The sequence below is a fragment of the Haliotis rubra genome, unplaced genomic scaffold (assembly GCF_003918875.1).
Source record: "Haliotis rubra isolate DU_JTF1 unplaced genomic scaffold, ASM391887v1 Scf165, whole genome shotgun sequence".
NCBI classification, from domain to species: domain Eukaryota; kingdom Metazoa; phylum Mollusca; class Gastropoda; order Lepetellida; family Haliotidae; genus Haliotis; species Haliotis rubra.
This window is the reverse complement of record NW_025765614.1, coordinates 798,653-823,052: the sequence shown is the minus strand read 5'-3', so window position 1 is coordinate 823,052 and position 24,400 is coordinate 798,653. Positions and strand designations below refer to the sequence as shown.

At 38.9% G+C, this 24,400-nt stretch overlaps 1 protein-coding gene and 1 long non-coding RNA gene across 2 annotated transcripts in view; one reads left to right on the top strand and one right to left on the bottom strand.

The window, feature by feature from the left end:
- The window catches only part of LOC124271992 (B9 domain-containing protein 1-like), a 28,125-nt gene extending 11,242 nt beyond the window's left edge, over positions 1-16,883 (bottom strand). Inside the window, exons 1-4 of the mRNA XM_046707163.1 lie at positions 16,803-16,883; positions 16,315-16,383; positions 14,060-14,171; positions 7,971-8,067 (exon numbers count right to left, since the gene is read on the bottom strand). Of these exons, the coding sequence (XP_046563119.1) occupies positions 7,971-8,067; positions 14,060-14,171; positions 16,315-16,383; positions 16,803-16,859 (335 nt within the window). The 5' untranslated portion in view covers positions 16,860-16,883. The remainder of the gene's footprint in view (positions 1-7,970; positions 8,068-14,059; positions 14,172-16,314; positions 16,384-16,802) is intronic.
- LOC124271994 lies at positions 14,685-24,397 on the top strand. Its single transcript, XR_006897196.1, has 3 exons — positions 14,685-14,806; positions 21,899-21,901; positions 24,387-24,397. It is a non-coding gene; the product is annotated as an uncharacterized LOC124271994 (long non-coding RNA).
- Positions 24,398-24,400: the final 3 nt, after the last annotated feature.

Sequence of the window (24,400 nt, the reverse complement as noted above, 5' to 3'; positions counted from 1 at the left end):
TCACCTTAATACATCATATTGTGAAGAATCAAGACTGACCCTACAGAATTCAACTAGCAAAATAATGTGAATAACTGACCCAGGCCCACTGAGCTGTTGAGGTTGGTTTTATGCTGCTTTTAGCAATATTCAGAACAATACTCCCACTTTTTTCACAATATAAGAAACACATATCTCTTAACAGAACTGTCACATTTGATTATTTTCCTCCAGCAATTTTAGTATTTTAATAGTAATATTATATTATTTTGTGTTTTTGGCATTTACACAGTATCAGCAAGTCAACAGCAATTCCTTTCCCACCAGTGTGTGGAAGTCCAACTGTTCCAAAGCGAAAAAAAAGCAAGATTTTCAGTACAGCTTAGATTTCACATAAAGATGCCCTGTAGCAACAAAGCTATCATCCCTACTCACAATTAAAATAATCAATAGTGATCAGTTTCGTAAAAAGTCAGGGAATCAAAGGAAACTAATTTACAAGGAAGCTTCATGGTATGTCAATGCAGAATCAGGCCAAATGGGATGTCAGGGATATCTGGCAGAAGGTGAGGTGAAATTGGGTTTAGCGTCGTGCTTGAGAATATTTCGCTCATATGACGACGTGCATGCGTGTGTATGTGTATATGCGGCTGCTTGTACTAGCCCAGACTTAAGCTGGTTTTATAGTGCTAGCCCACTGAGATACCATGGCGCAGTGAAGCATGAATACCCCACTCAGACACATTATACTGACTCCGAGCCGACCAGTCCTTATTGTACCCATTAATGCCGAGCGCCAGGCAGGGACCAACAAGTACCATATTTTAACGTCTTTGGGTATGACGCGGTCGGGGATCGAACCCGCGACCTTCCGCTCTCCGGGCGGACGCTCTAACCACTACACCACGGAGGCGGTCATATCTGGCAGGAGAAAACTTGACATACAGTGTATACACTCCAGACCAGCCCCTTACAGCCATGCGTTGATGTTCTTACTGCATTCCCAATGCTAATTTCTGCTTATGTTGGTCTGGTGCCCTGGCAGCATGTAAAAGCCAACCTTAATAAGGAAATGTGAATACTCACATAACTATTCAGTTACTAATCATTACTGGATAACTTGTAAATTTGTTACAACTGGTTTGTTTGTTTATTGTTAAATGCCACACTCACCAATATTCCAGCTATATGGCATAAGTCTGTAAATAATTGAGCCTGGACCAGACAATCCAGTGATCAACAGCATGAGCATCATTCTGTATAACTGGGAACCAATGACATGTCAACCAAGTCAGCAAGCCTGGCCACCTGATCCCGTTAGTTGTCTCTTATGATAAGCATGGGTTACTGAAGATCAATTCTAACTCAGATCTTCACTGGTACTTTACAACTGGTATTCTCATACTGACATTCTGACCTGATTTTAAGCATCACTTGAATCATAATGTCTGCTCATTAGCTCATTGACAGATTACTAGAAAACATGATCAACGCTCATCACCTTAATACATCATATTGTGAAGAATCAAGACTGACCCCACAGAATTCAACTAGCAAAACAATGTGAATAACTGACTGACTGACTGACTGAGTTTGGTTTTACGCCGCTTTTAGCAATATTCCAGCAACATCACGGGGGGGACACCAGAAATGGGCTTCACACATTGTGCCCATGTGGGGAATCGAACCAGGGTCTTTGGCGTGACGAGCCAACACTTTAACCATTAGGCTACCCCACCGCCCCTATGTGAATAACATAAATACATGAAACTTTTATGGACAATAACTTCTTATTATTCTTTACACGACGTTTCAGAGTATTATTAAGATTTTGGTTAGAAATGGTCTTCAACAAACCATGCGTGTCATAAGAGACTTGCTGACTTGCTTGTAGCACATCATTATACCTCATTTGTGTAGATCGATGCTGACGATGTCAAAGACAGGGTTTACTGGATTTGACTGTTTACAGACAACCATCATAGCTTCAATATTGTGAGACATCAAACTACAAACAAGCATCATTTTTTTCAATTTGTTATAGACACTAAGGAAGAAGCAGATCATTCATGTATGAGGCAATACTAAATGAAATTATAATTTACACAAATTGTTTCCTTCAACCCTTTTTCGGATTTAGTCAAAGTTCATTCATATCTACATAATTTACATGCAATATTCACTGATCTTTTTCAAATTCCATCACAATTTTAGGCATTTTCCATGCAGAATATAAATTCAAGAATCTTTCACAAGGGAACTAAAAATTCAAAGCTTATTTAAGGATTTACATAGAAAAACACTGGAAAAACACACCATTTCCTTATCACTATTCAAATTCCGCCTCTGTCATATCTGATGTTACACATCAACTGCACAAAACTAAACACATGACATAATCCAAGATGAATTTTGTGAAGCTACCTCATGAAGAATTTATACATTCTGATTTTTCAGCTCATTTTCTGTCAACACCGTTTTCAAATTGCCATAGAGAAAAAGTAGGAAAGGCCTAGTATCCTAGGTAACCCTATCAAGGTTAATCATAAAAAGACTACCCCTGTCACAAGAACTGTCAACTTCCTATTATTTCATACATATATTCATGGTGTTCCCAAAAACGCACAGTCCTCAGTAAGGTTTAATCAAGCTTATGCATGTTTTTCTTGATGTCCGTGCCAGTAAGTGACAGATAAGAACACAACAAATGGCATTCTCAGACACAAAGAAGGCAATATATTTTCTGATACATCCATTCTTTGTGGCATGAAAGTCAGACTGAAGCACAGAACTATTTTACATTCCACTGTCCTTGTCAGGCTTGTTAAAAAATATGGCACATTTTAAGGATGTGGATGAAGATGAAGTTTTTGTCACTGTAAGAGCATTTACATGTCTGTATAAGAAGGTCAGTCTCCTGGTTCCGCAACGGTGTGGAAAAACACAGACCAAATCTCGGGGAGGATGAATGTTGAATTAAATATTCAATTTGGTTAGGACATCTTTGCATTGCAGATAACTCGAAGACATTGAAACCTGCCATATCCTGATGCCAAGCGATGTAGAATTATGGTTGCTGACAAAAAATGATGCAGACTACAGGCTACTCAGTCACAATCATAAAACAAATCTTTAACTTAAATATTCATTATTCATGCAAATGTGAAGCCAAGGCATAAAACTTGTATAAGACATAAAAATATTGATATGTTTCCAGGTTTAAGGTCCCTTGCATGTAAATTATAGAGGAGAAAACAGATGTCAGCCACTCTTTTGCACATGAGTGAATGTGCTTTTGTAGGTTGTTAGATGGTGTATTCAGTCTGTATGAAGGTGTTGTGTAGTTATCATAAAAATCTAGACCAGACATTCCAGTGACTGATATAGTCATGAAACCATGAGCATAGAGTCATGAAACCATGAGCATAGTTATGAAATATGAGCATAGAGTCATGAAACCATGAGGATAGTTATGAAACCATGAGCATACTTATGAAACCATGAGCATAGTCATGAAACCATGAGCATAGAGTCATGAAACCATGAGCATAGTTATGAAACCATGAGCATAGTCATGAAACCATGAGCATAGAGTTATGAAACCATGAGCATAGAGTCATGAAACCATGAGCATAGAGTCATAAAACCATGAGCATATGAGGATATTATGAAACCATGAGCATACTTATGAAACCATGAGCATAGAGTCATGAAACCATGAGCATAGTTATGAAACCATGAGCATAGTCATTTTCATGAGCAAGTTATGAAACCATGAGCATAGAGTCATGAAACCATGAGCATAGTCATTTCAATATTTTGTTTGATAAACATCATGTAAACATGTAAACTTGGGAGCTGGATTTCCTAAATACTGTCAAGACTACAAGAATAGTTCAGCCTTGTTTATCCTAGACCATAAACTAACCCACAAGCAGTGTACTCATTCTACATAGGGATCCAACAATTAAATAAATACAAAGTGATAGGATCATTGAGGTTTGTATCAACAGTATTTAACTTGTTAATGTTATAACAAGCTTAATCTATGAGGGGTGGTGGGGTAGCCTAGTGGTTCAGGTGTTCGCCCCTCATAAGGAGGACCCAGGTTCGATTCCCTACATGGGTACAATGTGAGAAGCCCATTTCTGATATTGCTGGAATATAGCTAAAGCGGCGTAAAACTAAACTCACTCACTCATCCATTCATCTATAAAATCAAGTATTTTTAATGTTTTCCAATAATTATTGTAATAGGAAAAAGCAAGAAAGTGTATTTTGATATACTGCTGATTCTAACATACGTTATATTTGGGATTACACTTTCTTAGTAAGTACAGATTCTAGTACTTTTTTGGGTTGAGTCCCATGCGGGATTCGAACCCACACCCTCAGAGTCAGGCACCTAATCGCCAGCACACAAAAAATGGCATTGTGTATTTCACTGCTGATTCTGTCAATTGTCTGCTAAAAATATCACAGGGAACACATGGATCATTCAGTTACGCACATGAATCATTACATGGTTTACTTCAATACCTTATTTAATAAGTTGCCACTTACAACAAGCATGGGTTGCTGTAGACCAATGCTTGTTGTAAGAGGCAACTAACAGGATCAGGTGGTCAGACTCACTGACTTCTTATGCTGTTGCTCACTGGAGTGTCTGGTCCAGACTTAATTATCTACATACATATAGCGTTATAGTTGCTGAGTGCAGAGATAAACAACACACAAAACCTTTTTCAATATTTCAAAAGTAATTTTCATCTCTTTAGACAGAAAGGCCAATCCTTTTGATTCATGCCAATCCTTTTGAATCATGCCAGTCCACCTGCTTAATACTACCAAACTATGCTCAGTACAAATACAATTTCAGTGATGTTTCCATTGACTGGTAGCATTTGAGTGCAAAAATTCTGAACCAGTTCAAAATGCTACAAATTGAGAGATAATGTTAACACTGCAAACACTGTTTTCTTCTTGAAGCAGTACTAGCATCCTCCGAAGACTGGTGAAATGAGGTTTACACAAGCCCCCTAAAGTAGTCTTAAACTGAATTTCTAAGACTGGATATGCTAAAAGCTTTTTCAGTTTTTGAAACTGGGCACAATATTCATGTATGATAGAAGTAAGTATACAATATCTTCAACTGATAATGTGGCATCGGCATCTGATTATTTTATCCAACAAAGAATATTGATTTGGCAATTTGAATGTCATTAAACAGTTTCTATGCAACATTCATGAGTAGAAGTGACAAATATTCCCCTTTACAATCAATGACCAGCATTCTCTTCAAACAATATTCCACAAGGTAATACAGAAATGTTCGAAATCACATTCCTACAATGTTATGTTTCAAAGTACACAGTTAACTAAATTACACAGAAATCATCTTTTAAATAAAACACTATGTAAAATCAAGACAATGTAATAGCTATCATGAGATTAAAGTTGGCTACATCAGATGGGTTGTCCATTTGGTGTTCTCATTACCTTCATCATGTGCATGTGATAAAGAATATTATCCAGCCTCATGTAAGAATGTCGAGTTTTGATTGGTTCACGTGACTCTGATAAAATACCATGTACACCCGTCACGATCCACGAACAGGGAGTACAAAAGTCATATTATCCCACCAAGCCTCGGTGACCACGCGAAGTGAGAAAAGTGTGCATCACCAAGCCTTTAGTAATGTGCACTGCATTGAGGTCAATTGATCAGCTGGTGTCAACATGGCAGCAAGGAAACGTTTTGCCACAACAACTGAGAATGAAATTGAAGCAAAACATTCAGCTAGATAAATGCGTTATCACATTGTGTCTCGGGAAATATGGGGTTTCATCGGTCCCGAGTAAGGTTGTATTCCCCGAGCCTCGGGCTCCGGTCTCTGGCTTGGGGAATACAACCTTACTCAGGACTGATAAAACCCTGTATTTCCCGAGACACGATGTGATAACTTATATAACCCACATGCAATAGACAAGCTGAGTGGTCATTTGTTTTTATTTTATGCTCAGTCTGATAATGATTTATGGCTATTTGAAAGTGATTCCTAAACACATGTTCATGATCTGGCCAGAATCGTAAAGTGGTCCCTGTCTGCTTTTAGAAGTGATTGTTTGTGATTGTAGAACAGGTTTTTGTAGCTTTTATTGACATTTACAGGTATTCTATAGCCAGCATCCTCCATGAATATATTCATAAGCAGATGGTTGGGTATTTTTTAGTTGTCTTCCCTCACGTCGTAATGGGTATGATGATACATATTCAAGAAATTGAAAAAGGTGAATGATATTTGGATCATTTTTGTGCACTGGAATGCTTCAGTTACATTTGCCTGGTATCCCACTCAGGGAGATAGCATACACTCATAATAACATACACTCAAGATGATAACATACACTCACAGAGATGATATACACTCATAATGATAACATACACTCAAGATGATAACATACACTCACAGAGATGATATACACTCATAGTGATGATATACACTCATAGTGATAACATACACTCAAGATGATAACATACACTCACAGAGATGATATACACTCATAGTGATAACATACACTCAAGATGATAACATACACTCACAGAGATGATATACACTCATAGTGATAACATACACTCAAGATGATAACATACACTCACAGAGATGATATACACTCATAGTGATAACATACACTCAAGATGATAACATACACTCACAGTGATAACACACTCACAGAGATGATATACACTCATAGTGATAACATACACTCAAGATGATAACATACACTCATACAGAGATGATATACAGAGATGATAACATACACTCAAGATGACATACACTCATAGAGACTCATACACTCATAGATGATAACATACATGATCATAAGATGATAACATACACTCACAGAGATGACATACACTCATAGTGATAACATACACTCAAGATGATAACATACACTCACAGAGATGATATACACTCATAGTGATAACATACATTCACAGACATAACATACATTGAAGAAGATAACATACTTGTAGTGATTACATACACATATGAAGGTAACATATGTTCAAAGAGGTAAAATCATAACATTTAACATCATATGGAGATAACATACTCACATGGAAGTGACATAAACTCACATTGATAACATAATGGAGATAACATACACTCATTGAGGTAAAATACTCTCATAGAAACCCCAAACTCACATGGTAATAACATACTCACTTGGAGATAAAATACTCACATGGAGATAACATAAATTCATAGAGATAACATATATGGAGATACACACTCACTGGGGTAAAATATTCTCATAGAAAGTACAAACTCACTTGGAGAAAGCATGTTCACATGAAGATGAGATATGCAACATAGGTTCATCAATTCTCACTAAGGTAATATATTCTATCACAGGTAACACTTTTACTCAGGGGTGGAAATAACCCATTGCTCGACGTCCGAGTCCAGTGTTTTTTCTGTCGGGCAAGCAAATTTGTATATCACACTGTACCGGTGTCCAGTTGACTTTCCAATGTTAATTATGTTGTTTATTTAAAAAAATCAACAAGAAAACGGCCAGTATAGTGGAAAAATTATCAGGGCAAGTGATTTTACATGTGCCACTGTTCCGGAGTACACTAGCAATTTTAAACTTATTTCCACCCGTGCTACTAGACAGAACATTGACTAATCCTATCATGAAGGTACTGGTAAGGTAAACATTAACAGGTGCTCCTCAGGGAATGACTCTTGAACATCTTGAGAACCAAACACAGGTGGGTGGCCTCTTCTAAAGTGTTGATCCAAGATTTATGACCTTGCCTAACATAGTGGGACTGATTCTAATCATGCTAATGGACAAATGCTTTTATCTCAATATGTTCAGAAGTTCCAAGATGAAGCACACCACACAAAAATAAACAGATTACTCATTATCTTTGTGTGCTACAATCATGTCAGGTTCAAGTTCACATTCAGCTTCACCTGCCAGGTGTGATGGGAACATGGCAGGTTCCGTAGCCTCGCACAACATCTGTACCAAACACGTCTAAACCATAGGCATGAATAACCAGCTGTGGCCCTGAAATAAAATAAGATATTAGATGACATGTTCATTTTCTATAAAAAACATACCAACAAATATACGTCTAGATCATAATGTACATATTGCTGCATCAATTTACCTTTAACCTTTTACAGTTTACCTTTAACAATATAAAACACTACTGAATACATAGCACAATAGCACAATTTGGAACATATTGGTACATGCATACATGCAAACTTTTCCAACAAGATGAACATGCATTATCTTATATATATATATATAAATAAACTAATGCATGTTCATCTTGTAGGAAAAGTTTACACAAAGTGACAAGACGAATTGAAATTCAGAAATGATCAACTGTGTGATCGAAAGGGCAGTGGGGTAGCCTAATGGTAAAAGTGTTCGCTCGTAATGCTCAAGACTCGGGTTCGATTCCCCACATGGGTACAATGTATGAAGCCCATTTCTGATGTGCCCCGATGTGATATTGCTGGAATATTGCTAAAACTAAAATATTGCTAGATTTACAGGACGTAAATTCCTGGGCCCTATACTCATAAAAATTGACAATGGACGCAACGAAAGTTATTAGCGCATCCACAGGGACGAAGGAAAAGTCCAAATATTTTTGCATAAATTCCAATCAAGTAAAAATATGCAACTAGCTGGGTTATAGTATCATTTGCAATTTATTTACTGTAACAATGTGATATCATGATACACAATACAATAACAGTATTAATAATAATACTTAAGTGTCTGGGACCCCATTTTGTAGTCCAGGGCCCCTGAAAATTAAGAGTATGAGTCCCAGGGACCCTCAAATACAGGACTCGAGGGAAATGCCTGTAAAACCACACTAACTCACTCACTCACTCAGTGTGATCGAGAAAGGAAAACTGTTTGTTTTCTCTGAATTATAAGTCTATCACACATGCATTGAACCCACAGTAACAATAACAAAGTGACAGACAGCTTCTATGATGCAATGATGTGAAGGGGAAGTTGTTATTCTTTTCATTCAGGTTCCTAACAATTTACAGACAAAAGATATATTACAATATATTGTGGAATGTATTGCAATACATAAACCATTATTCCAATACATTGCAATTCATGAGTCGTCCCAGAACCAATCCCTACTCTCTAAACTAAAATGCCTCTTTTTTTTAAGATTTAAATTAATGGTTTAACACTGGTCGATATATAGCAGTCAACAGGAATGTACGAGACGGGTTAACTTTCAGTCAGGCGTGAAATAATTAAAAGTTTGCACACTGATGGACAGGTTAATATTTGATGAATAATATCTCTAGACTTTATATCTTCAGTAACACCATGATGAGTCTATTTGTGATGTGTATTTGTGACGATCGCTTGAGTGAGTGAGTGAGTGAGTGAGTGAGTGAGTGAGTGAGTGAGTGAGTGAGTGAGTGAGTGAGTGAGTGAGTGAGTGAGTGAGTGAGTGAGTGAGTGAGTGAGTGAGTGAGTGAGTGAGTGAGTGAGTGAGTGAGTTTAGTTTTACGCCACACTGAGCAATATTCCAGCTATATGGCGGCGGTCAGTAAATAATCGAGTCTGGACCAGACAATCCAGAGATCAACAGCATGAGCATCGATCTGCGTAATTGGGAACCAATGACATGTGTCAACCAAGCCAGCGAGGATGACCCCTTGATGTGAGTACAATATGTCAAAGGTTATAGTTGCAGAAGTTGTGCATTTAAATAAAGCTCATCAAACATACCTTTTTCACTATTTTATTTAATCAAAGAATACTTTTAGATAATGTTGATAGGACTGGTTAGTTGTACTTTCATACACTATAATTCTTGATCATTGGACCGCCTCCGTGGTGTAGTGGTTAGAGCGTCCGCCCGGAGAGCATAAGGTCACGGGTTCGATCCCGAACCGCGTCATACCAAAAAGACGTTAAAATATGGTACTTGTTGGTCCCTGCCTGGCGTTCGGCATTAATGGGTACAATAAGGACTGGTTGGCTCGGAGTCAGTATAATGTGTCTGAGTGGGGTATTCATGCTTCACTGCGGCATGGTATCTCAGTGGGCTAGCACTATAAAACCAGCTTAAGTCTGGGCTAGTACAAGCAGCCGCACATACACATACACACGCATGCACGTCGTCATATGAGCGAAATATTCTCAAGCACGACGTAAAACCCAATTTCACCTCACCTTGATCATTTACGTCACCTATTGATCTATATTTCAACTTGTCACTGATACATCAGATACAACTGGTGGTGGTGTGTGATCCTGTGAGTAGATCACAGGTCACAAATCAGTTGAAATTAAGCAACGTTGGGGTGCAGACACTCCGCGGATGGGCGACCGTGTTTGGCAGCTTGACTCCAGAGAGTTTCTAGGTCCTGCCCACAACGAACACATGTGAAACATGTTGTCTCACCTTAGGCTGTGAATGGGTACCTCGTAAGGATGGGAATGCCACAATAACTCGGTGTGCCTAGTGGCTGCAAGAGTTGTATGCTTCCCAGGGAGTTGAGATTGACAATACGATGTGCCGCGTTGAGATTGACATCCAGTGAACGAGGGAAAAAAAACAAAGCGCCTTTGAGCAGCTGAGCTGAGCTGGATATCGGCGCTATACAAATGTTAGTATGTATGTATGTAGGCAAGTGAGTTTGTTCAAAATTGTCTCTGTCCAGCCAGCAGGAAATGGGTACCTGGTGGGATAAGTCATGTGACTATTAACCTTCTAGAGCCTCACAGGAAGTTTGGGTTATCCGTGGTGATAATAATCAGATTGTAGTGTTTTGAGCATGCCCCTCCGTGGAACGGAATTCAGCGCATTACAAATGCCTTTATTATTATTATTAACTGTAGCCAAGATGTTGCAGATCTAAGCCTCACCTCTTCAGCTTACATAGCAGAGTTCATGTCGTGCCTACATTCAGTCAGTAACAGATGCTCTCAAAGACATGCGTACACAAGCTGAAAACATTAGCCTGAGTATTCACTCAGTGTTTCTTCAAGCATATTTGTACAGAAGCAACTCAAAATTGGGTTATGGTGATTTACATAATTCCCAGCTTATCTGCAGTTCTGAAGTATGAAAAAAATCTAGGCTAGCTCCAATCAATAATACAGAATGATGGATTGGAAAATACTCCCTGCGGCAGGAAATCAGTATTCTTGTTTAAGATGAGTTTTCCCAAAACCTAAATTGAAACAGACAACAAAACTGCTTTAGCCATTGTTATAATGACCATTTGTTTCCAGCTATTTCAGAATGACAGTGCTCAAACAAGCGATGTTACCACTGGGGCAAGCTTGGTTGTATTTACATTGCAAGATTTTCACTACACATTTCAGTTTTTATACAATATGGCTAGTCATACTTGGTATTTATTGATGTTAAAAAGCCAGATGTGGAGCCTAAACATTTCACTGACATTAATGTTTATATTTTAAGAAAACATCTCACCAGAAGACAAGTTTTGTCAACATATTTGCTCATATTAGCAGCTCACATACTTTTACTGTATGCCCAGGTACACGAAAAATATGTATTGTCTGTGTATGAAATAAGCCAGAAACCCAGCCAGACATCAGGGCTGGTCACTTCAAAATGTTACCAGCCCAAAATGGATTTAACCAGACCAGACACCAAGATATGGCGAATTTACTCATGTATGGAACATCTACGAAAAATGTACCAGACCATCAGGCTGGCTAGCTGTAATTCTAGACCGTCCATGAGAAATCTAGCCCATCTCGGGGCGGTTGGACGGGCCTTATTTCATACACTGGTATTGTATAAGAAAAACTAGATTTTGGTAAAGATGTCCCCCTCAACTATGCAGCCGTGAAAAATTTAACAGAAATAAATGAGGATTCTATAGGATATTAAGAACAAATATCACACTGACATAAATAACTGAAGATGACTTAACCTACTGCATGACGGGCAGCTTCGCATGTTCTTCCAACAATAGACTGACTTAACTGATGTCTGTAGTTTGATCAGGAAGCCCACATAATGATAATTATGATTATACAATTGTTTCAAAGAAAAAACAACCTGACAAATATTTTAAAACATAGTCAGATCTTAGAATGTTGATCTCCCTTGAACAGATCTGCTGTCCATTGGCGTAGCTTTGAAGACAAATACAGATAATAGCTCAAGAGTATATACATAAGGGTGAGTGAGTGAGTTTAGTTTCATGCCACTCTTAGCAATATTCCAGCCATATTACAACTGGGGACACCTGAAGTGGGTTTCACACATTGTACCCCTGTGGGGACATGAAGCCAAGTCTTCGGCATGACGAACGAATGCATTAACCATTAGGCCAGACCAATTTTATTTCTTGTTTTACGGATCCGCCGGTCTTTTTTTTTAAGATTAAGAAAAAATAATTAATTTTCCCCGCTCAAAAAACAAAAATTTAATATGTTTATTGGCCAAAAATGTAAATGTTCAAGAAAATGTTTTAGGTTGTTTTTGCCCCATATACACTTCATAAATTGCCAAAAGTAAAATACTTTTAGTATTCAAAAGGAATATTACTTTGACTGGTGATATTTTTTTTTGATATTTTTCCTTCATGCAGTTAGGTTTTCTGGGGACAAAAATCCGTAAAACAAGAAATAAAATCGGTCTGGCCTTAGGTTTCTTTTGCAAAAAAATCATAGTATATCCAACTGGTAAACACCAGTTGTGACTGTGAAGTATTTGGGTAAAGCATGTGTAAAAACTCTGAAAATAAGTGAAATAAGACTAGAGTCATGATGATATTGACACAGTTTCATCTATTGCTACTCAGGAACATTTTGTTTGTTCTTATGATTAATGATGCAGTCTGAAAGATTCTGGCCATATGATGGCAGTTGTAATATTCAAAAGTCTGCACCATACAATTCAGTGGTTGATGTTGTGAACATCAATACATGCAGTCAGGAAACGATGACACACCACAAATCAAGTCACTGTGTTTGATTGTCTTCTCCATTTAGCAGCTATGCTACAACAAGCAAAGGTTGCTCTAACCTGGAATCCCCTAGAGGCAGTAGTGTATGCAGAGATTCATGTGTAATGACACGTAATGGAACAATCATTTAGTTATGGAGCAAGCAGCCAGTTGATGAGTTTAGCAAATGAAGGTAGATAACTCTTGTTAATTTTACTGGTTGAAGTAGCCTTAAAATCTTATTCAACTAAAGATAAAACAATCAAGATGGAACCTGAAAGCAGGGAAATACCTGGGTCTAACCTGGATGGGGACTACAAATATTTATGAGAATTACATGGGTACCAGGCTGGCAACATGTGGTGTGTTCAGTTGATTCCATGAATTTCCGTTGTCCTGTCACTGCACATGACTGATGGAGATTTCATTGGCAGAATGTGAGGTGAGGTGAGGTGAAATTGGGTTTTACGTTGAGCTTGAGAATATTTCGCTCATATGACGACGTGCATGTGTGTGTATGTGTATGTGCGGCTGCTTGTACTAGCCCAGACTTAAGCTGGTTTTATAGTGCTAGCCCACTGAGATACCATGCCGCAGTGAAGCATGAATACCCCACTCAGACACATTATACTGACTCCGAGTCAACCAGTCCTTGTTGTACCCATTAATGCCGAGCGCCAGGCAGGGACCAACAAGTACCATATTTTAACGTCTTTTTGGTATGACGGTCGGGGATCGAACCCGCGACCTTCCGCTCTCTGGGCGGACGCTCTAACCACTACACCATGGAGGCGGTCCATTGGCGGAATGTAGAATTCAACATAATACAAGGAAATCAACCACTGATCCTAAATAGAAATGTCACTTGTCATGCTAATATGTTACCATGGTAACACACAATCTACATTTTTGACAAGTCAAAAAAGACATCAATACATTTTTGCATTTCCCAGGATTTGTAAATTTGTATGTGTATAGGATGCACCATTTTGTATTCATAAAACCTAGAAAATATCTGATAAGTAACAGTATCAAAACTTCAAACAAAAAGTAAGCAACATGCAACATACATCCATATGGGTTGGTGCTTTTGAAAGTGACATCCAGGGGGAAATTCCACACAAATATCTGCTTCTCATCTCGACTCTTCTTTGTAATCTGTGTGATACCCTCTTCCATGCCCTGAAATGAACATTTACCAACAATCAAAGAAAGATAATAAACATGATAAAACCACTTTTAAAATGACAGAAACTGAAAACAACTGACAGAAATAACATTGCAAGTTTACAATAAATCATGACAATTTTTTTCAACTCAACAATGGTTAAACGTAAGGTTTAGCTGAAGTATTTATTATAAAATGTTTCTGATTTCAATACAATTATATTTTATGTAAGAACTCCAGTATCCATCCATCCATGTTAAATTCAAGGAACATTACAATCAGAAATGAACAGCAACATTCAAAAGGTTATCAAGAAAAACACTGATCACATGTGGTGGTAGCAATGTACAAAATCAGAGTCCAAGTATTAACTGTTATTTACAAGAAAGGTGGGGAGAAGAGATGTGATGGTGGTGGAGATGGTGATAAACAATTTAAACAAAGTCACAGCTTTCAATATTGGCATCACAAACATTTCTGTAACACCTTCCGTAACAAATGTGAGTGAGTGAGTGAGTTTAGTTTTAATCCGCATTCAGCAATATTCCAGCTATATGGCGGTGGTCTGTAAATAATCGAGTCTGGACCAGACAATCCAGAGATCAACAGCATGAGCATCGATCTTGGCAACTGGGAAGCGATGACAAGTGTACAAATGTGATAACAATAGTCGAAGATAGGAGTGAGTGAGTATAGTTTTACGCTGCTTTTAGCAATATTCCAGCAATATCACGGCGGGGGATATAATAGGGGGACACCAGAAATGGGCTTCACACATTGTACCCATGTGGGGAATCGAACCCGGGGTTTTCGGTGTGACGAGCGAACGCTTTAACCACTAGGCTATCCCACCACCCGGTCATTAATGAAGGGTCAAGCTATTGGTAACACTGTTTCTTAAATGTTTGTTTAAAATATATACATCTGAATGTTTTACAAGCTTTCTTAACAGTATAGAAAACACTCCAGTTTTACACTGCTTTTAGCAATATTCCAGCAATATCACGGCGGGGGACACCAGAAATGGGCTTCACACATTGTACCCATGTGGGGAATCGAAATTCAGGTCTTCGGCATGACGAGCGGACTCGAAGATAGTGAGTGAGTGAGTGACTTTAGTTTTACGCCGCTTTTAGCATTATTCCAGCAATATCACGGTGGGGGACACCAGAAATGGGAACGCTTAAACCACTAGGCTACCCCACCGTCCCTCGAAGATAGGAAGTATAAAAGACTTACACATTGCTTTGAAGCATAAAACCCAAATACTTGTGCCTTTCAACTTCCTCATTAGGAATATCATTCAAAAATAATATCAGCCAATTATCAAGACTGAAAGCCTAACCTTGTCAGGTGTTCTAAGTTCAGTGAATATACTATCATATTAGATCACAAGTTGTGGGTCATCCCGTGTTTGTATGCTGACTTCATAAGTGATAACCTTGGCCTTAAATGTCCACCAATCACGTGACATAATGATCACATAAATATATATTATGCTGACCTACAAAGCATGTGCTGAGAAAATTCTTACAGGTACAGTGAGTATGTGACAGAGAAAATTAGAAATTCAGCTGATTACCAACACTCAATGATGATGTTGATGTCTTTAAAAATTTGAACACATGCAAACAAAACAAGTTCATCATAATAGTCAAGAGTAACTTATTTACCTCTTTTCCTCATACATTTGGACTAGATTTAGGTTTCGTTTTGACACATAGAATGTGTGAAGCCCATTTCTGGTGTCCACCGCCACGATATTGCTTGGAATATTGTTGCTAAAAGCGACATAAAACTATACCCAATAACTCTTCTTTAGGCATTTGTTCAGTGAGTGGAAGCATGGACATACATTAAAGAAAGGATGCAAAACATGCACTGTAAAAATTCACAGAACACAATCTCATTAAATACATTGATGTATTTTGTGGGATTGTGAAGTAACGATACACTTTTTTGAGTGGCATTTAGAAGTTGGTGTGATGAACAACGAGGAGAGTTCTATGGATGTACAACTTCTTTATCATAATATGAACAACGTTTTGGTGTAGCTTGATAGGGTGTTAGTACCTACTCTGAAACGTCATTCATATTATATATATGTATATCAAAGAAGTCTATAGAACTCTCCCCGTTGTTCAACGATACACTTACCGTAGTAATCAGCCAATCTGGGCCATGTGTGTAACAATATCTGCAGTAGATGTCATCAAACTCGGGAAACTGCAAAAGCCATGGCGTAATGATTAAAAACACTTAGCATGCTTAGTGAATGACGATGAAGAAATTATTTTGTCAACAAATATCAGTAATATATCAACAGAATTAGTCAAGACCTGTCTCTATCCCGTCAACCACACATTCCAACATTGTTCATGTCCTGAAAATCACGTATTGTTAATATCATTATCCCCCGTTGTTAATATTATTTTTATTTTGTTGTCGCTCTTAATTTCCCAATCGTCGTTGATCTACAGTACAGTGCTACAAAACTTCAAAGCAAGCTGTGGCTTGTTTACACATAACAACGGTACACAGTCGGTGTTATTATGCGTCGCAGTCCCTTATGCTCGATGTGACTTGAAGCCATTTGTCTACTCTACAGTTAAAAATAAGTTGATATTATTATACGACATATTTACCTCTGCTGTTTCAATCTGACCGCTGGCCATAACCATAAATACCGAAGATGCCGCCATGATGTCAAAGCTCCCCCTGTGTAACCAAAGGTAGATAACTCTATCAACAGGTGCCCGTCAGCAAAATCCACGCGAGTCAAGCAGCAGTACACGCATTTCGTAAACTAATCACGCCGTTAAAATGTTCTATATACAATGCTTCATACATGTGTAAAATCACCTTTGCATCAGTCAATATCCATCCATTCATCAACCAGGGGATATGTCGACATTAATTAAATTGCCATTCATTATTACAAGGTACAATCCATGGGAGCAATTAAAACTAATTCCCAGTTGTTTATATAGAATGCGTTGCGTTTAATTACTTCCATCTGTTACAAAACAATTAAATATATATTCACAACTACCCTACTGGAATTTGTCTAACATTTGACACAACAAAAATGGTTTATCGACCATCCGGCCCAACACTTGTACATGTATACTACATCCTGATAGATGTGTAAAATTACAGTGTGGAATTATATTTATAACGTCATGTTGCTTCATACGTTCACCCTACTCAAGCCTACAGAACACTCTTTAGCAAGAGGCGGTTAAGGGGATCGGGTGACCAGGCTCGTTCTTATGGATGTCTAAAGACATCCCTTACATATAGCTGGTGTATCGTCACGCCGAAGACCCGGGTTCGATTCCCCACATGGGCATAATGTGTGAAGCCCATTTCAGGTGTCCCCACCGTGATATTGCTGGAATATTGCTAAAAGCGGCGTAAAACTAAACTCAGTCAGTCAGTATAGCTGGTGTATATTACTGAATGAAGCGATTAACAACAAACTGGCAAAAATGAATTGATCAAAGCGCTCGTAAAAGGCGAAAATCAACCGCAAGATCATTGGTGTCATTGTTTACGTTATAAGGCAGAGCCGAACACAAACCATGAGGTGTAATATATCATGTTAACATACCCTGAACTGATTCACAAATGTATTTCGTAAACCAGTGATGGACAAATCTGGTTTCTTTTTAGTTATAAACTGAAGACAAATTATAACGTAATTGCCTCATCAGCGGGGCAGGTTACTTCCGCGCCAGCCTAGTAAGTTCCTGAGTTACAGTGAAGGATTTCCGTACAAGAATTCAAAAGAATAAGACTTGGTTCTATGAGATATCCTTATTTGAATTTTCAAATTTCAACTGAAAAATCATAATAACGAAATTTACAGATTGTGAATGTCATGCCCGTGATCCTTACGTCATTTGTTATTTTCTGCTATTTAATATAATAATATACTCATGCCAATAATGGTTGTCACCCCTCCCCACCCCAACCGTACACACACCTCATAACTCCACACCCCCACTCCAAGAATTGAAGGGGTGACAACCATTATTGGCATGAGTATTAACTACTAGTATTGGGTAAAGGAATAATTGTATGAATTCAAGAAAAATATGTCCCGTCGATCAAGGAATTTCCTTAAGTTTATAGTGTGGGTAGAATTTCTGATTTTGTCTTGTGTGTTTCTGTTTTAAAGCATTTACAGGAAGCATACACTGTCGACAATAATGTGACTTCTTTGCTGGAAACGTTTATTAAAAAGCACGGCCCCGTTCTTACTTTGAGCAGTCCTGATGGTTCCAGAACAGGGAGAAACTAACCTTCCAAATCATTCGTATCAGTTGGCCATCGTCCTTTCTGGTGATCATAGTTGCCGTTGCGTCTTGGATCAAAATAAAACGAAACCATTATGCGCACTGAAGATAAGTATTGTTATAATGAATACCGTAATAGCTTTAATAGATGATGAGTAAACACTGATGTACAGTAAAGTCTTCTAGTAGAATCGATTTGCCGAAAGTAACCGAGGTCTTGATGTTTTATGAATATGGCTAAGGAGACTTTAGTTATGGAACTTTTCTTTCCGGATAGCCTTATGGGTTTGGGTCAATCTGGCGTAAAACTAATTTGCAAGACATTTTAAGTTAACCGAAGTTCTATAACTCCTGTTCAGATACTAGTACGTTATCCACAACAGTGCGAAAGGCATAACGTGCCACGGACCGGTTGACCACATGTGACGTCACGTCAACAAGACAACCATATTCGGTTGGTGCATCTTCGGAATCGGTACAAAACTGACACATTAATTGCTCGTACACTTCCTCCGTTGAGATTAGTGGTAGAACCGTGGAGCAACATACAACACACGACTCCGACGTCGAATGCACCATTTTAAATCCACTCCACCGTCTGCTTTGTGGACACTGCATTCTATGTTCAGAAGACAAAACTAGGACAGTATACCGTCACAAATAAGATTCACGAAGGCTCTAGCCAACACGTTGCATATGTTGGAACAGACTTTTGGGGGCAGCATAACGTTGCTGTACTGCCTTGGCCAGCTCCAGACCTACGCCAAATGTTACGTTGTTTTATATGCCACTTTATATGAAGCAATGTCACTTTAGTCGCTAGTATAATATAATATTATTTCCCAATTAGAAAAATATATCATTACCTAACACTGACATATCATATTTCAAACAAACTTACACTAAAGCGTGCATCTAAGCTATGATAAGGTCACTGTTTAAAGTTCACACAGAATCATCATCCAAGCCCTGAACAGTCACCTTAACTATTAGAGCTATGGTGGCTGAAATCATCTGCGAAGCGTAGCTTCTGATGGAAACGGCTCTGGACATCCCATTTTGCAGACACCATTTGGGTCAGGTTTACCTCTTGATGTAATGGAATCTTCCACAAAACATGTGATTCATATGTGATATATATACAGCTAAACGTTAATTAAGCACCACCAAATTCAAAAGTAAATATTATCAATTAGTGTCAAGTAAGGATAATGAAATTTCACAGTATGCTATATGCCTGTATTGCCCGTGCATCACACGTATCGCAGACATAATCTTCGCAATATAGAAGATGCACGTGCTCGATACACATGCACGGGGTCTTTCGACTGAAAACACAGTATTGTTGTTTGATACTTGGTAGCTGAAATTTGAACGTTGAAGCAACAGATCTTATTGTACTGTTCCAATACAACATGCCGAGACGTAGGCTATCCGAGAACCTACGATGGAGAATCATTGGCATGCATGAAATCGGTTTATCATGCCGTCAAATTGGTATCAATTTGAATCTCAATCACACCATTGTTAGCCGACTGGTACGAAAGCACGTGCAAACTGGAGACGTCAAAGACCGACCCAGACCTGGACGTCCAAGAAAAACTAGTGCTCGTGACCACAGGGCCTTAATTCGCTTAGCCAGACGCAATCCAATGACCCATGCTGAAGACCTCCGTAGACAATGGCGAGTGGGCGTCAGACTGTCCACGAATACCGCCCGAAAGAGGTTAAGAGCTGCAGGATTGCGTGCACGTAGACCAGTCAGACGTCCATTTCTCACTGACAGACACATACAAGAACGCCTGGCGTGGTGCAGGTTAAGGCAAAACCACAATCTCCGATACTGGCGCAGAGTCCACTGGTCAGACGAAAGGCGTTACCTTTGGCATGTCACTGACGGCCGCAGCCGTGTCTGGCGCCGCCGCAATGAAGCTTATAACCCAGAAATGATTGAACCAACGGTCCCCTTTGGCGGTGGCTCAGTGATGGTGTGGGGTTGTGTGTCCTACGACTGCAAGCTGGACCTAATCACAGTACCGGGAACGTTAAACAGACAATGTTATCAACGTGACATCTTAATACCCCATTTTGACAATCACACACTTGCCAGTCGTCCCCTGTTCATGGATGATAACGCCACGCCTCATCGTGCCAGAGCAGTAGTCGATCATTTGAGGAACAATGCTATTGACACTATTCCATGGCCAGCCAAAAGCCCGGATCTTAATCCCATAGAGCATTTATGGGATTATCTTGGGCGCCAAGTGAGAGCCAGAGATCCTCCTGTGCAGAATATGGATGAACTGCAACAGGCTCTTCACGAGGAGTGGCAGAGAATCCCGATGCTTAGAATCAGACGTCTCATTTCAAGCATGAGAAGGCGTCTTGAAAATGTGATTCGTGTTAGCGGTGGATACTCCCGATACTGACTAAACAGTTTCTAGAGATAGCCATGATGACAAGAAGCATATTTAAGTTGAACGTTTGACATTGCAGATACCAGTATGGACTGGACAGTGATACTTTTCAGGCCTAATGAAATGGTCGTTTTGACGCTTATTCGCATAACTCCAATAAATTGGTATCAAAGATAATCATCGGCTTCGTTTTCTGTGTAGTGATAGTGCAGGACATCCCTTCAGCAAAATCATTCCTCTTTACATTGAGTCAGACAGGAAATTTCACTTTTCATGATTTGAATGTTGAACTTTTCTGAAAAAGTGGGTGGTGCTTAATTAACAGTTAGATGTATATATAAAAGTATTTTGGAGGTCTACCAGTACATTACCACCAACTGGGTAGACGAAGAGACAAGGTTCCCGTTCACACATGGAACCATCACCAAAATGTTGGCTCTAGAAGCACTAGGCTCTCACTACCGTTTCAATATGTTCGTTTCATTGTAATCATCACGAACATTCACTAATTATATGACATCTTGATTGTTAAACTGAGTATTCCGTGACAATTGCTCTGGTCGACTGAAGGGGCAGTTTGCTCAGAAAACCCTACTTGACTTTGTGGATGCTGCTGGTGTTCTTTGTTTGTACACAAAGTCCGTGGGTAAGGCTACCGGTTGTCCGACTTCCATTTTGAGGTGGCTGAGTGGGTTAGACGGCTGACTTTGTGTGCTGGCGATTAGGTGCCTGACTTTTAGGGTGTGGGTTCGAATCCCGGCAAACCGAAACATGAGTCGCATAAACCTATTCAGACAATTACCTACTTTTCAGCCGATCCGAATGTTCTCGTGTGAAAGTGAAAAGAGACACCGCAAACAACTATGGTTACACTCAATTCCAATTCCTTGTTTCATACGAAAATGGTATTTACAAGTGCAGTTTAATTGTAAACTTTAATAGCATCGTATTTCTATATTTTATGGCGAGGTGTAGGCAGCATGACCTTAACTAAGACGTCACAGACTGCCCCTGTTTGATGAGGTCGTAAAATGATTCACGATTCATCTGGCTCACTGGTTACATCTGTTATGTGTTTGTGCGCTTATTCAATGTAGTTGTGTAACGCACAATGTGATTGATATAATATCAAGTCCGTACCAGACCGCCAAACTTTTCTAGTGTCAGAGCCTCGTTTTGAGATTTCCACGATTTCCAGATTTCTGTTTGTCAGTGCACGCTGTACGACAGAGCACGCTGCACTACGTGTTTGCAAGGATTAGAAGGAGCGTAGTGTTGCAATATACAAGTGGTTAGATGTATCAAAAATCCTGATTGATATTCATGTATCCAGTTGAATGATCTGGGGCGGTATTCATAAAGAAACTAAGATTTTTCCTAAGTCCAAACTTAAGTTTTTTAAAACTGACGTAGCTAAGTCTGAGACTTAAGATGCTATTCATAAAGCTACTAAGTCAGAAACTTAGCTAAGTTTCCAAAGACAAACTAAGTTTTTTTCGTAGTGCATACCCGCGTGATCACTAGGGTGAATCCGAGTTATTTTTAGACTTCCGGCGGAACTCTTTTATAAAAAGGTGTGAAAATGGCTTTCGTTGGGATCTCCCTTTTGCTATTTACGGCAGACGACACATTGAGATATCGCGGTAATACATGGTGAAAAATATGTCGGGAGTCTGAGATAAAGAAGAGAAAACCTATTTGGACTAAAGACGAGGTCTTGCTTTTGACAGAACTCGTGAAAACAAACGCCAGAGTGTTGGAAGGGAAGTTTAGTCCGGGCGTGACGTCGGCGAAGCGGCAAGAGGCGTGGCAGGTAATGTAAACATTGGGTCCGACTGTCAAGGTGTAGTCAAGAGAAAGGAACATGTATGAACGAAAAAGTTTTTAAGCGAACATGACCTCATACAAATAAATAGTTTGATGAGGCTACAGCATGTAGTGTCAGGAATATTTGTAAAATTTCCTGTGTTTTGTTTACTAACAATGGAAAATTTAAAAAAATAGGAAATCCTACTTTATAAATATTTTTTTAGGAAATTCTAGTTTATAAATATATGACTAAATATGAAAGCTTTGGAGTGATATCTATTAAAGGTATTATCATCATAAGTGTAATCAACTTTAGAACAATTGATTTCAAGAATACATGGAAAATTAAAAATAGCTCTCCCACTACCGTTTCAATATGTTCGTTTCATTGTAATCATCACGAACATTCACTAATTATATGACATCTTGATTGTTAAACTGAGTATTCCGTGACAATTGCTCTGGTCGACTGAAGGGGCTGTTTGCTCAGAAAACCCTACTTGTCTTTGTGGATGCTGCTGGTGTTCTTTGTTTGTACACAAAGTCCGTGGGTAAGGCTACCGGTTGTCCGACTTCCATTTTGAGGTGTCTGAGTGGGTTAGACGGCTGACTTTGTGTGCTGGCGATTAGGTGCCTGACTTTTAGGGTGTGGGTTCGAATCCCGGCAAACCGAAACATGAGTCTCATTAACCTATTCAGACAATTACCTACTTTTCAGCCGATCCGAAGTGAAAGTGAAAAGAGACACCGCAAACAACTATGGTTACACTCAATTCCAATTCCTTGTTTCATAAGAAAATGGTATTTACAAGTGCAGTTTAATTGTAAACTTTAATAGCATCGTATTTCTATATTTTATGGCGAGGTGTAGGCAGCATGACCTTAACTAAGACGTCACAGACTGCCCCTGTTTGATGAGGTCGTAAAATGATTCACGATTCATCTGGCTCACTGGTTACACCTGTTATGTGTTTGTGCGCTTATTCAATGTAGTTGTGTAACGCACAATGTGATTGATATAATATCAAGTCCGTACCAGACCGCCAAACTGTTCTAGTGTCAGAGCCTCGTTTTGAGATTTCCACGATTTCCAGATTTCTGTTTGTCAGTGCACGCAGTACGACAGAGCACGCTGCACTACGTGTTTGCAAGGATTAGAAGGAGCGTAGTGTTGCAATATACAAGTGGTTAGATGTATCAAAAATCCTGATTGATATTCATGTATCCAGTTGAATGATCTGGTCTCAAAATTCTTGACTGGTTATTGTACTAAGTTGCGCAATAGTACGGAACCCAGTCAGCAGGAAACCAGACTGTTGTGCAATCAATGTTTTGACTTGTGGGACTCAACCCAATAAAAGTACTAGAATCTGTATTTTACTGAGAAAGTGTTATCCCAATCATAACGTGTGTTACATTTGACCACTTTCTAAATGGCATTGTGTATTCGTTGGACGAGAGACCCCCCGTGAGCTTATCGTTTTAAGCGGCCTTTTGCAATATTTCAACAAAACGCACCACAAATGGATTTCAAAAGTATGCGTGTATTTCGCGTTGTTGGAAATGTGATGTTTACTCAACGCCTCCAAGTACACCTGGTAATCCATGTTCTACTTACACACAAAATGTTCTAGATTCATGCAACTGTTGTTTTTAGGATGAAAATATGTTCTCCGCGAATTAGTGTTATATAATATGTCAGAATCAAGTCAGTGT